Raw genomic sequence first — 13,907 nt, 5'->3', positions numbered from 1 at the left:
ATCAGTCTGACCTGTGGAACAACATGGCATGCTGCTGGCTTGCTGGGAAAGCTTCGTTCTTCTGCTGCAGAAACTAAGCTGTCAAATTACTCAGTAGAATTGTACAGTACCCTGGAGGAGGAGACTGGTGTTGGAACAGGTAAAAGATAATAACTTACTACAATCCCAGACAAAAACGTTGGGACATGAAGCAAGTTCTCCCCTCCCCCCACTTACAACGTTGATAATCAGGCAATTTTTCCCTTTTTGTTGAGAAAAACATGACATTTTCCAACATTGATTAGGGGGGATTGGCAGGGCTGTCAATAAGATTTGAAGTAGGCAGAGATATTTTGAAAGTAGACGGCTCTAGGGGCCAGAGGGCCCCCCCCCCCCCCCCCCACAGGCGAGGGGTCTGGGGCCCACTGGGGCCCACTGAGGCCCCTAGCAGGGTACAGGCACAGAGCCCGGTTGGGGATCCAGGGGATAAAGCTCCCGGAAGCAAAATGAATTTAACGTTTTGGCATTGCCGGAAATTGCCTTTCCTCAGAGAAATTCTAACAAGTCTCACTTCTTGAAAAGAACAGTCTTAATGATTAGTCAGTTGTTTTATATATTTATTCTCTGTAAGTTTTGAAGTAGATAGCTGATAAAAGAAATAGTAGGCTCCCCCTCCCCCTCTGGAGAAAATTTTGAAATCTAGAGTCTCGCAAATGCCATTTCCAGTGTTTTCAAGAGGCATTTCCCACCAGAAAGACAATCACAATGGAGAGCAAAAAACTTGTATTAAGTCTACATTTGCAGTAAGCTCCTTCTGCACCTGCTAGGGTTACAGAAGCCTAAATACCATTTTAAGCCTTTTCCTGGAGACATTCTAAGGCAGGCCTTCTTATAAATAATAATAGAAGTTTTTGTCTACAGATGTTACAAATAAACTCGAATTTGTTGCCTGGTGAAACAGTTTGATCGAATTTTATCGAATTTGTAGAATGAAGTATAAAGGAGAGAGATTTTTATTTAGTTCTCTGACATTTGAGGACGAGCTAGGGAATCTCAGTGGAAACTACCTTATAGAATTCCTGCAGTGTTACCAGGAAAAGGCCATTCTGGTTCAATTACTCTCATGAAATGCTAATTAATTGTATCAAGTTGTCTTGTGCCAAAAAAACAACACTTTTAGCAAACCTTGTGGTTGAAGTTTTAAAATGTTAAACACTTATCTTTTGGCATCTTAGAAACAACGGTGAAAAAATTATCCAGCAAACCTTGTCTTCTCTTTGCAGCCATATTATAAATGCATGTGGCTTTTCAGTCATGTGCAATGTCACACTGAAATGTTATGTAACAGCAGAGAGGAGTCCTAGTAACTACTCAGTACACAGCGTGGACTTTAAGATTTATATAATAATTAAATGACTGCACGCACTCTGATTGGTCAATCAGCTATGGTTTATTGTGCCATTAAACTCATGGAAATTTCATGTGTCTTCTGAATTATTATATAAAAGCAATAGACCACAAGTTTTTATGGTTTGGAGGCATGTTGGAAGAACACTCGAAGAATTCGTAAATCACGAGCCTGTGGCTAGTGATTTACGAATTCTTTTCGTGTTCTTCCAACATCCTGCATGGTTTATCAGCCTATAAACCATAAAAACTTGTGGTCTATTGCTTAGATAATTATTGAAAAACCTACTTTGTCATTACTTTTCTTGGAAGAAAAGCCTGCAATTTGGAAATAAGATACTTTACTTTTCACATTTCTACCGACGAAATGAATATGCTGTTCAGACTTGTTTGGTATCTAAACTTTCGGTGTCATTTCGTGAGTGAAGTAGCTGGCGATTTTCGTAAGAGTAGCCGATGATAATCGCCTGCTGCCAGCTACTAATGACAGCCCTGGGATGGAGGATACATGATCCAGCTTAACTGTCCCAACTTGTTTTGTCCGGGATTGTAGGTAAATTTAGATTGTACTATCACAGTTGATATATTAGCCTGTGTGATGCAGTCGTTTCTGTCCTAAGTGCACCAGAGTTGTATGAAAAGCTTTGGTGCACACAGTCACTTTCCCATCTAAAAGCCATTGTGTACCTCCCAAGCTTTTCATTCACCTCTTGTGCACTTGTGTGAAAGGAAACAACTGCTATGCAGGCTATTGTTGCATGTGACAAGCTTACAATACAATGCAGGTGTCTTTCACATGCATTTTAATAAGCAAGTTGTGAGTTTGATGCAGATGAAACAACTCATGTTGTAAACATGCCGCATGTGACAGTAGTCAGCGAATTAAATGGCATTGTCTAAACTGACCCATACAGTGCACTACTAGGGAAATCTACTTGCCTAGAACAACTGTCGGCAGACAACTGGAATCCCACCCAGGTGGGGGAAGGAGGGAGGGATTTGGGTTGGGGACATGTTGTTCACATGCATCCTTACTGCACACTCATTTAATGATGCTATCTTACATATCAAGCATAAACACAGAGCAAGAAACTAGGCAGTTCTAACTAATGGTGATGGCCACTGCAATAACTAATGGACAGGAATTAATTGGATAACTCTCCCCATTTAGTATAAAATATAGATCATCAACTCATCTAATTGCTGATATTTATTATTTCCTCTTTTTACTCATGAAAAGGAATTTTCATCATGGATGCATGTTTTTCCATTGTTTGGTTGTCTGTAAAATGCAACAATTGCTTCTATGTTTAAGGGGAATTAGCACATGAAAAGTTAAGTTACATGGTTCAGAGCTCAAGGCTAGATAAATAATTATTAGATTACGCTTCCTTTAATTGATTTCAATTCTAATTTACAGGTTTTAAAAGGTGTGGTGGATTGGTTGTGGCCCAAAGCAAGGAGCGCATGGCTTTCTTGAAAAGAAGAGCAGCTATTGGCAGGTAAGACTTTACAAGAATTATGTGGAAGATAAATAGCTTTTGAAATAATTAACCGTGAAAAACTCAACACCATGCTAATTATAATTCTTTAAAACAAAGGATGGGGAAAAGCAGGAGTTGCTGGGGTTCAGGGTGAATCAGCTTCAAAATCTCCTTCCAAGGATCCGTTTAAAGAAGTTGTTAATGCATGTCCTTCATTCATAAGCAGAAATGGACTGTGTCTTGTACTCTATATAGCTCTGCTTTGTTGCAAAAGAATGTGCCAAACTGTTTTAACTTTTCTTTTATGTTGATGGTTTTGTTCAGTGTCATTGGAAACTATTGCTTTGGAAAATTAGTTAGTAGTGCCAATTCTCGGACTGTTTGTGATTAAATGAAGATCAGTATTTTGACAATTTTTGCAAAATTTTGTTCTTTTTGACTTGTTTTCTTAGCCAAATTGCAAAATTTAAGTCTCACAAAATATGCCTGTTCCATGTTTGCAAAATTAAGTTATTGCAAAAATTAGTAGCAATAAGGTATGACTTTGCCTCTTGATCTTCTTGTTACTTCGTCAGAGCCAGTAACATTGATACTGAAATGTTATCAGTAACAGAAATTCAGAAGCTGATACCAATTGACATGAGAACTGATGACATATTGGTGAGTAAGCTACGGGGGGTGGGAGGGGAGAGGAACTGCCATGTGAAAAGGTCGGGAATGCTCATCCAAAAATTTGAATTAAACCCCTGAGGGACACCAGTCTGGGTGTGATTCGAGCTTTATTTGACCACTGGAAGATACCACTTAAAATGGAATAGGCCTGATTACCAGCCACTGTTTGGGAAAGGAGCTCGGGCTAGTGGACGGGACTCGAGAGAATGGCAGAAATCAAGCCTAAAAATGGAAAAATAAGAGTTTTTTAATTATTATCTCTTCGAGGATACTTTGACAGTGAAAAATAGTGGCATTTCATCCTCAACACCTAAGTGAGACCAAAATTTTTTATTTGTACACTTTCAGGTAGGTGAGACAACATGCATAGATCTGCAACCTTTTCGATATCGGAGTCCCCTACCTGGAGTTAATACCATCAGAGAAATAACCACCAAATGGTTTAGACACTTTCTTTATAATAGGTCTCATTGCTATGGCCATGAACCACATTTTGATATCAGGGGCTGATTATACACAGACTGAAAAACTAGCTAGAACAACTCCTGCATAATGTGCAGCATTACAGGACCACATAAACCACAATTACAACTTTCATTTGAATAGTCACACACTTAGGATTTAATACAAGGACTTAAGGGTTAGAACCACCTTGTACAGCATATAAATAGGGACACATAAAAGTACTGCACAATACTTAAGTTTTTATTTGAATGGTCTGATATACATGTACTAGCCACACTTAAATCTCACTTATAAAGTTTAATTTGTTTTTAGGGTGGTCTCTGGATTCCCAGTGAAGGTGTGGCAACATCTAGTGATGTTTGTCAATCGCTGGCCAAAGGAGCAACTTTAAATGGTACTGGAATAATTTATTTGCACATACTTTTCATCTAAAAAGACTGAGATAAACATTATTGCCAGTTCAATCTCCAACCTGTGAATATAGAGCCTCTCCTTGGGATTTTTCTCACCAATTCCTATTCATTATTTATAATAACATTATTTGCGTATCTTTTTTAAATTTATTATCTATGGTTTCCATCAGTGTGAATGGTATGGTGTTTAGTAATTAAGGCTGAGTGTGAGCATTTGTGAATATACCCTAATTTGCTGTCTCTAATTCATCAGGTGTCAAAATATTTGAAAAAGTTGTTGTCGATGCCATTATCACAGATGGAAAATCCATCACTGCAGTAGAAACAAACAGTGGAAGTATCAAGTGTGAGATATTGGTCAACTGTGGGGGCCAGGTAAATCTTTAGAACCACCTAATGTGTCTTGCTTTACAAGTGTGGATTTTTAGTTTAATTGACAGAACTTCCCAACCACTGGGTACAACAATGAAGCATTGAGCGTTCATTTGGTTTAAATCTTGTTGAAGCTCATTTATTTTTGTGATTATTGTGATTATTTTGTTTTTAGGGTGGGGGGAGGGGGACCCTCTTTATAATTGATTATATTCCAAGCACAACTGCTACATGTATGTGTATGTTTTCAATCACAGTGCCGTTTTATGTTGCCAAGTTGTCTATCTTACTACTCAGTCTATTGATATATATATATAGTTGATAAAGAAAAACATTGCCAGGGACCTGTACAAATGCATGTATTGACTTGTAATTATTTTCCATTATGCTTAGGGTTACGACAGATCAGGTTAGATCAGATTGATTTGCCATCTGAACATGTCTAGCTTTTGTAAAGTTTAACGTGAATAGAAGATGAACTTCTTAACAAATGTAAAAAAAAAGTAAATCAAACATCTGTTATTTCCTTTGCATGAGAAAGTGGGCGTGGGAAATTGGTCAGGTAAGAAAATAATTTATGATTTTATTTACCATCTTGTCAGTTTTTTCACATTTTGTAGAAAATATGACCCAGCCCTGTAAATACTTTCAGATTGAAATTAATTGTTTAGAAGAACTCAGAGAAAGGCGTTTGTGCAGTTCTTCTCAGATATTCTTGTTACTTGTTAACCAATGTCCACACAACATTAATACATACGTACATTTATGATTTTTGGTTTGGTATTGTTTCTCCTACCTCCTATTCTAAATCAAAAACATACATGTGGTTTATTATTAATTTTCTCTCAGTTATGACGCGCGCTGTGATTGGTTAAATTAGCAGGTCATATGCTACCTTACGGGCTGCTAAAATTTCAAGCCATTCCACGTGACCTGAAATGGTTTTTCTGAACCAGTCAAACACACAGCAAAGATATAATTAAATATCTTATTAACTCAACTTATCGGCCTCTGTTGTAAGTTACGGGTCCTCTTTTTTCGATACGGCACACGTAGACCACGAGTAGTCCCTCTTTTGCTTAGTACGTCGTGTGTGACGCGAAATAAAAAAACTACGAGAAAAAAAATGGCCGCCCAAAATCCTCGCTTCTGCCCCCAGGATTTAGTCTGTCTATAGACCTTCTATTTTATGTTGTCATTCGTTATGCCGAGGATTTCATTATATAGAGGTTCGCTAAATCGAGGTTCCACTGTAGCGCCTGCGTAGGGGACCACCGCGTTCAGCGCGAAGACAATAGACCAATTTCGATATATTGAAATTCAACCTAAAACAATAGACCCCAGTACGAGGCTCTGGGGAATAACTACAGAGTTTGTGGGGTTATTCCCCAGAGCCTCGTGCTGAGGTCTATTGTGTTAGGCTGAATTTTAATGTATCGAAATCGGTCTATTACCGATCCGTAAGTTACAGTGCAAACCTTAAACTGGGTTAATAAGAGGAATATATTACGGCCGCTAGAGCCCCCTTCAAATTCAGCCACATCCCCGACCTCTGAGATAAGGATAACACTCCATTCATTTATTTGATGGTCAGTGGTGGTGTCTGTATCCTATTAGAGAGGTTTAATAGTAGGTTCTCACCACTGGTGAGATGACTTAATTAGATATATTTTTTCTCACTTTGTTGAATTTTGCCACCAATCTCATCCTTCTTCTTTCAACTGATTGTATCATCAGAAATGTGAGCCCAAAGTGTCCTTCCCCCTTCATTCCACGGAACACTTCTACATAGTAACCAAACCAATAGACGGTGTACCCTCCTCGTTGCCAGTGGTTCGAGATCATGATGGGCAGATATTTTTTCGGGAGTGGAGCGGTGGACTGATGAATGGAGGTTTTGAAATGGAGAGTCTCCCTGTCTTCCATGAAGGAATCCCTAAAAAATTTGAATATCAGCTACTACCAGAAAACTGGGAGCACTTCGGTAGGTATATTTTGATGTATTAATCAGTATATTATCGTGTTTTATGATTAAGTGTGCAGTGTTGCTCCAGGGCTTTGACCCTGCAAATACAGTGGAACCTCGATTTAACGAAGTCGCTGATTTGTTCGTTAAATCGAGGGTTCGTTACATCGAAAACCTCGACATAACGAATTTGAGGGGAAACGATCAAAATGTTCGTTATATCGAGCTCATAGTTAATGACTGATTTGTAACACAGGTGACTTCTGTCACGCAATCCAATGCAATTTTCGTCACGCAGAAGTGCCGGGTTTTGAGATGCAGTTCATTAAACATGGTGGCTTTCAGTATCAGTTATTTTCACTTTTGAGCAGACACGCAGCTTTTGTTTACAAAAGTGCGACACTTTCAGGGTAGCGATTTAAAAATGTTGCAAAATAGAGGTTATACAGAAAATTGCCTATGTAAACAAGGAAACATTGTAATTCGTTATATCGAGGTAGATTTTACATTTGGGCTTCCGGATTATGTTCGTTATATCGAAGAATTCGTTATATCGAGGTTCGTTATATCGAGGTTCTATTCCATACATTTTACTGTATCTTTGGCCGGGACATAGCATATCGTTCGTTAAATCGAGATTCCACTGTACTGGCTGTACAGAAAACATGGGGCTTCAGGGCTCCTTGGTGGGCTGGACTCAAAGAATGAATAAACGTTTTTAATCCAAGTTGGGAAACGCCTTAGTCTGCTTGGGACTTCGAAGTAAAGAGATTTTTCAGTTGCGCCGTTTGGGGTGTTAAATCTAAAATGGCCATCGAGAGAATTGTCCTGGTACCTATCAGGATGTTAAGCCTGAAAAAATACATAGAAACCACCTCTTGCTCTAGCGTTAGCACCTGTTAGGGGTGAAAATGACTTCTAGCAACGCCCACCAATCAAGACTCCGTGGCCTTGAATAGGTTCGTTTCAAAATTCCTCCTAAACCTTGTATTCACTTTGGTACATGTGACTCCCCTTGCCCTCACTATGGTGTCATATGGGTAACTCTCGTTTTTGGCAATTTAGTTAAATATAAGCTCTTCTTGTGATTGCATTAAAGACGGAAATCGCTTAGTACACACCCGGGGGAGGTACTCTCAGAAAAATTGGGTGGGGGTGTGCGGCCCGCTTCCCAAAACCCTTACCCTACTTATGACCAAAATCTGCGATATTCCCTACCCTATTTATGACCTGAGCAAAGATTCGAAACCCTATTTATGCGTTATAATTAGTTCCCTAGTTCAGATCAATGTTAAATTACCGTAAACATAATTTGTGAAAGGGTTTTGTTGATTTTCTTTTCGATAATGCTGAAAAAGTGACTTCTTCTTAAAAACATACCCATATCAAGGCTAGAGTGCAAAAGCCATACCCTATTTATGACCAAAACGGCTGAAAAACCATACCCTTTGGGGCCGCACATTCCTATATAGCCCATATAAGGGAGTACCCCCCCCCCCCCCCCGGAGTACACATAACCGAGCATTTCGGTCTTGCAGGCGAGTTAATGGACAAGATCCTCCACCGCATGCCTCTGATGGAGAGGGCAGAGATTCGTAGCATGATCAATGGCCCGGAGAGCTTCACTCCCGACTCGCGCTATTTGCTGGGTGAGGTGCCTGAGGTAGGTTGTAAACACGCGGCGATGTGCAGAGGATACATGCTTCATAAGCTAAACCATTTTCATTTCAAGAAAGTGAATATATCAAATATTATATATTTGACCTGTGGGATATAAAGATATACTACATGAAAGATCGTCGCATTTATGAACGCTACCAAGGCAGTTGCAAAAATAAAACCTGAGAAAATATTCGCACTTGAAAGGGGTTTTACCCGTGACGTCTGCATTATCAGTGCAGTTCTTGACTAAGGTATCAAGACAACTGGGAGCTGGTCATTTTTTTTTAAAAAATATCGTTATATACCCTTAGATGACGAAGAGAAGAAAGCAAATATATGAAATATCATATATTTGAACTGTTGGCAAAAGATTCCTGTCTACACGAAATATTGTCGTAGTTGTGAATGCAACTTAGGTCATGTGAAGGTGAATTAATCAATGTTGATTAATTCACCTTCACATTTCATTACCGAACTTAAAATTCACCATCTTTATTATCTTATCACTACTCACGATGAATTCGATAGCGTTGATCCTAGCAGTATGCAGGACACCTGTCATATATGAACTCAGTTAAATGACCTTGCTCTCCCTGAGTTCTCGTAGTTCAGTGGATAGAGCGCCCGCCCGGTGTTCGGGTGGTCATGGGTTCGATTCCTGTCGGGGACTCAGAATTTTTCTTTGTCCCACGCTCGTGTCATGTTGATTGATTCCCCTTCACATTTCATTACCGAGCTTAAAATTCACCATCTTTATTAACTTATCACAGCTTAGGTCATGTTCTAATCCCGTCCAAGCCTGAGTTTTCTTTCAGGCATTATTTTCGCAACTGCTCAAGTTGCGTTTATTTACACCTAGGATGACTTTTGATGTATTATACATTCTGATTTCGTTTGAAGCTTGTTAGCTTGGTACTAGTTTCTGTTCACGTGGACAGTGAGAGATTTTAAACCGCAAGTTTCTTGTATGCATCTTGCTCTTTCAAGTTTAGCTGTGTGGTTTGAGAAACGTCAGGAAAAATCAATGCCAAGGTCTGAAAAAGAGATAAGGGTTGCTAGGCTGTTGTGGCTATTGTTTTGGTTAAAGGTAGTTCTACTTTTTCAAACTATCTTGCACTGATGTAACTCAGAGATGACAGTTTTGAAAAGTCAAAATTCTTCAGGGTTTTCATAGTGCAGTACTTGGTGAAATCATTTTCTATTTCGTTTCATGGACACAAAGAGCCAAGTATGCCAGTAGAAGGCCTTCAATCACTTCTAATACATTTTTGAGTGAAAAAGAAGGAATCATTTGGATAAACAAAAGAGTAATCATTTTATTTTCAGGTTGGTAATTTCTATGTAGCCGCTGGCTTCAATTCTGGTGGTATCGCCAATGCAGGAGGAGCAGGCATGGCCCTTGCAGAATGGATCACAGCTGGGGAGCCTACAATGGATCTCTCGTCTGTGGACATACGTCGCTTTGCCCCTCATCACAACAACAAACGTTACTTACAAGAGTGCGTGAAAGAGACCCTTAGCTGGCACTACCTGTTACGGTTCCCATACTCAGAGAGGATCCGTGCGCGCGGGCTCAGGTGCTCGCCGCTGTTCTCAGAGCTGGATGCCGCCGGTGCATCATGGGGTGACAAGATGGGATGGGAAGTTGCTAAGTGGTTTTCTCTTGCAGGACAAGGTAATGTCAAGGGTTTGAAAGTTGTCGTCCCTGTAACACACAGTAAACAGGCATCTCTTTTTATTGGATCAATTCTCCCGCTTAAGAAACGACTGGGATTCAACGCGAAAAATTAAACTCGGCAAAAAAGAGCGGGAAGCATTGTGCCCTGAAACACTTCATTCAACATGTCTTTGCGATATTTTTTGTCGTCAACTGTCCTGTGTACAGGACATTTTCTTCAGCTTCCCATGTGAGTGAATGATCCTGCGCTCTACTTCCTTTCATCGACTGGTAAATGTTAGTTCAGCTTTATCCTTGTAGTGACTGGGGTCGGTTGTTTCTTTCGCGCAAAAAAAGAAATCGTATTGAAAGAACAGCCAATCAGTGAGAGAATGTAGCGTCGCATGATCAGTATGAAATTTTTCGGAGCGAACCTCACTCCTGTGTTCAGCAGAAGTGTGCTATTTTGTGTCTACACATGTGAACTGTGAATTTTATTCGAAGTGTTTTTTTTCTTAACTAGACCACTCCCGTGAGAACGGCTTTGGCAAACCCAGCTGGCTTGGTAGTACAGAGGTGGAGTACAAAGCGTGTACAGAGGGGGTGGCTATGGTGGACTTGACTTCTCTCGGTCTTTTTGAAATTGAGGTATGACAAGCAAACATTGATTAGTAAAAGATCTCTTTGTGTTCGGTCACGTCAAGTTTAGGTAATAAATCAAAAATTTTACTACATGATTAAAAAAAAACATGAAATGACCAGTTCAGGTGGTACTCCAGTTTCCATGCACTTAGAAATATTTCACTTAAGACCTTGAACTCTCTTATTTCGGATGTAATGTTTGATTTGCCCTTTTAAGAATTCATCTTTACGAGCTCTGAAAAAAGTGTTTTAGAACGAAACTACTTGTTTGCCGAATAAATTCGAATTCATAAAAGGTTTAGCGTACCGATGTCTGAGTTACAAAACTCGCAAACGTTTGTGGCCAGATTTCTTAGTTTTCGTGGTTTGTTCAAATCGAGCAAATAACACAACAAATGATTTGTTCAACGGGACAATTGGGATAATTGTATATATCGAGCTAATTTACATGTTTGGTGTATTGATTATTTCAAACTTTTATGGGCAATATTTGGATACAAACAACAATTGCCGTAGAGCGCACATCGTTCCAACTTGTTTTGTCTGTCTGTAGTCCACCAAGGATGGAGTGGTTGAGACATTTCTTCAGTACCTGTGTTCCAATGATGTTGCCCTTCCTGTGGGGGGTACTGTACGTACGTTGGTACTAAACAAGCACGGAGGTGTAGAGCTGAGCAGCACTGTGATAAGAAATGCACAAAACAAGTGAGAAAATAAATTTCTTTATTCTACAGAATTCTGCAATTGTGGGCAAAAGCCTTTGGGACACTTATGTAGTGTAACGGATTATCTGTGTTTTACAACTGAAGTTTAAAAAAGCGCTGTTATGCTTTTAAAAACGCGTTGCTGTTCCCCCTCCCCACCCAATACAATGTTGAAAATCAGGAGAAATTGTAGGTACTAGTTTTCAACATTGCATGGGGGAGGGGGCGAGGTTAGGCAGGTGAAATTGTTTTCGCGTCGGGCGTGTGCGCAAAAGCGCCAAAAATACAAATTTGTCCCAAGACTTTTGTCCATGATTGTAGATATCGTAAATCCCCCCCCCCCCCCCCTACAATAAAATAGTTTGGAAAACGGGTAATGAGAATACTGGAAATCATCTACCGAGGCATATCTTCTTGATATATCATCAAATTCTCAGGGCACACTTGAAAAGTTACTGTACTGTTGCACTGCACTGTTTGAGAATACTTAACCATTGGTGGAGCCTTTACTTTGACGTCATATCTGTGACGTCTCTAATAAGGACACTGTTCCGTCTCTTCGGTGTCCGTTTTAGAGATGTCCGATTGTATCTACCGTTGATGTCTTCAAGTTTAACTGTTATCATGCGATGTATTTTTTTTTCAAACAGATTTTTAATTTTGCTGGATGATTCAGAGCGCGTAACCATTGCTCAGTCACTGCTTTCACGTAACATCCCATCGGGCTCTATGATCACATTCCGTAACGTCCAATCAGGATACGTTATTCTGGGGGTACTGGGCCCGAGTTCGCGTCAACTGCTTCAAAGTCTCACCCAGACCTCTTTGGACGATAGCCAATTCCCGGTGAATACTGCAAAGGTGAATACTGCATAATACACTCGTGAATAATGTTAGAGCTAAACTGATTTTAAATTCGTAGCACAGTGGAAAGGAACGTACATATATTTTTCGAGTCTTTGTTTGGTCTGGAAGACACACTTGTTCGAAATTTAAAGTTGATCCGAAGATAAGTGAAAGAAAAACTGAACGGCCGACGGAAACGACTTAAAATAACCGAAACCCTAGCTTGAATTGTCAGTGTAATCTTTGCGATTCGAAGGTGGTTTTAATCGTGGATTAGCTTAATTCAGATTTGCAAAGCTGGCCGTGAAGCTGAGAATCTCTTAACCAAGGAAACCAGTCAGCCGGTCGATCACCCTTTTCAGTTATTATTATGCTTCTCACTTTGAAAACATGCTTTACATTCAGAACATTGACTTGGGCTATGCATCAGGTGTGAAGGTTTTCAGGACCAGTTGTTTTGGTGACCAGGAAAATGACTGGAAGCTTTTGGTTCCGTCAGAGGTGAGTTACAGCAATGAATACCTGCTTTGATATGCTCATAAGATTTAAACATGTCATTAAGAGCCGTTTTCAATTGAGTGTCGTAAAACCAAAACCAAAGTACAAACCAGGGTTATGTCTCTGTTACTCGGACCAATCACAAATCACACAGACAATCCAGCGAACCAATCAAAACTCAAAGCCAATATATGAAGCCGACGCTACGCGCGGGAATACTTGTGCAAGAGAGTCGCGATTGGTTTTGGTTTTACTTCTGATTGGATAGAAACGTGGCGCGAGTTTCTCAGCCAATCGCTTCGCTTAATAATGCAAAACTAAAGTAAATGCTAATTGCTTTCAACACTCAAGTGAAAACCGCTTTATATTAAATAATAACTAATTCTGATTTAAAGTTGAACTCCCGGTCGAGAGGTCTGGGTTCTAGCCCTTGCCGGGATCTTCTCGTTTTGTTGTTGGGAAAAGTCGCTTTACTCCTACTCCTGGAAATGGGTACCGGTGATCTGTGAGGGAAACCTGACAAAACACAGTGGGGCTATCCTAAGATCTGCCGTCCGTTTTCCCGATGTAAGGTAACAATTTCGGAACTTTGCCTCATGCTCTTTTTTCTTCATGCAGTTCGCAGTTTGTTTGTACCGTGATCTTATGGCGGCTGGGAGGGATCTGGGTGTCAGAAACGCGGGTCGTTCAGTGGTGGACTGCTTACGAATCGAGAGAGTCATTCCTCAGATGGGAAGTGAGCTGTCATCTTTTATCACTCCGTCGGAGGCTGGGATTATGGACAGAGTTCAACTGAATAAGGTGTAGTGTGAACATTACATTTCAGTAGACATTGCTAGGCATTTATCAATCATTGGCTCTACTTACCTACAAATGGAATTTTGCTAAGGTTAAATTAGTCTTTTTGGCATCTGTGACCGTGACTTTTCACGTTACAGTGGTCATGCAATGGTCAGTATTCCCTAGAACTCTGCGTGACGAGCCAAATAACTGGTACGAAACGAAGGAAGCAAGGGGATGAGAGAATTTGCTTTAACTTCGTTGTTCGTGAGACCATTTGAGAATACTTATCTCTGTAGTCGTCAATTTTGACGGCGTTTATAAAACTACGAGCGTCAAGGTGCTAGTGTTAATAATTTG

At 40.0% G+C, this 13,907-nt stretch overlaps 1 protein-coding gene across 4 annotated transcripts in view; it reads left to right on the top strand.

Annotated features, from left to right (window-relative positions):
• LOC110068209 (pyruvate dehydrogenase phosphatase regulatory subunit, mitochondrial-like) overlaps window positions 1-13,907 on the top strand; it is a 46,642-nt gene that overhangs the window by 4,323 nt on the left and 28,412 nt on the right. For all 4 annotated transcript variants that reach the window (XM_089298402.1, XM_089298401.1, XM_089298400.1 and 1 more), the window contains 14 exons: window positions 6-139; window positions 2,807-2,888; window positions 3,446-3,530; window positions 4,320-4,401; window positions 4,674-4,795; window positions 5,334-5,354; window positions 6,530-6,776; window positions 8,297-8,421; window positions 9,747-10,095; window positions 10,601-10,725; window positions 11,273-11,424; window positions 12,074-12,284; window positions 12,675-12,770; window positions 13,386-13,568. In XM_089298402.1, the coding sequence (XP_089154528.1) occupies window positions 6-139; window positions 2,807-2,888; window positions 3,446-3,530; window positions 4,320-4,401; window positions 4,674-4,795; window positions 5,334-5,354; window positions 6,530-6,776; window positions 8,297-8,421; window positions 9,747-10,095; window positions 10,601-10,725; window positions 11,273-11,424; window positions 12,074-12,284; window positions 12,675-12,770; window positions 13,386-13,568 (2,014 nt within the window). The remainder of the gene's footprint in view (window positions 1-5; window positions 140-2,806; window positions 2,889-3,445; window positions 3,531-4,319; window positions 4,402-4,673; window positions 4,796-5,333; window positions 5,355-6,529; window positions 6,777-8,296; window positions 8,422-9,746; window positions 10,096-10,600; window positions 10,726-11,272; window positions 11,425-12,073; window positions 12,285-12,674; window positions 12,771-13,385; window positions 13,569-13,907) is intronic.

Source organism: Orbicella faveolata, unplaced genomic scaffold (assembly GCF_042242905.1).
Source record: "Orbicella faveolata isolate gen_17 unplaced genomic scaffold, um_ofav_v1 contig_3, whole genome shotgun sequence".
NCBI classification, from domain to species: Eukaryota; Metazoa; Cnidaria; class Anthozoa; order Scleractinia; family Merulinidae; genus Orbicella; species Orbicella faveolata.
This window is presented reverse-complemented; position numbering and strand designations above follow the sequence as displayed.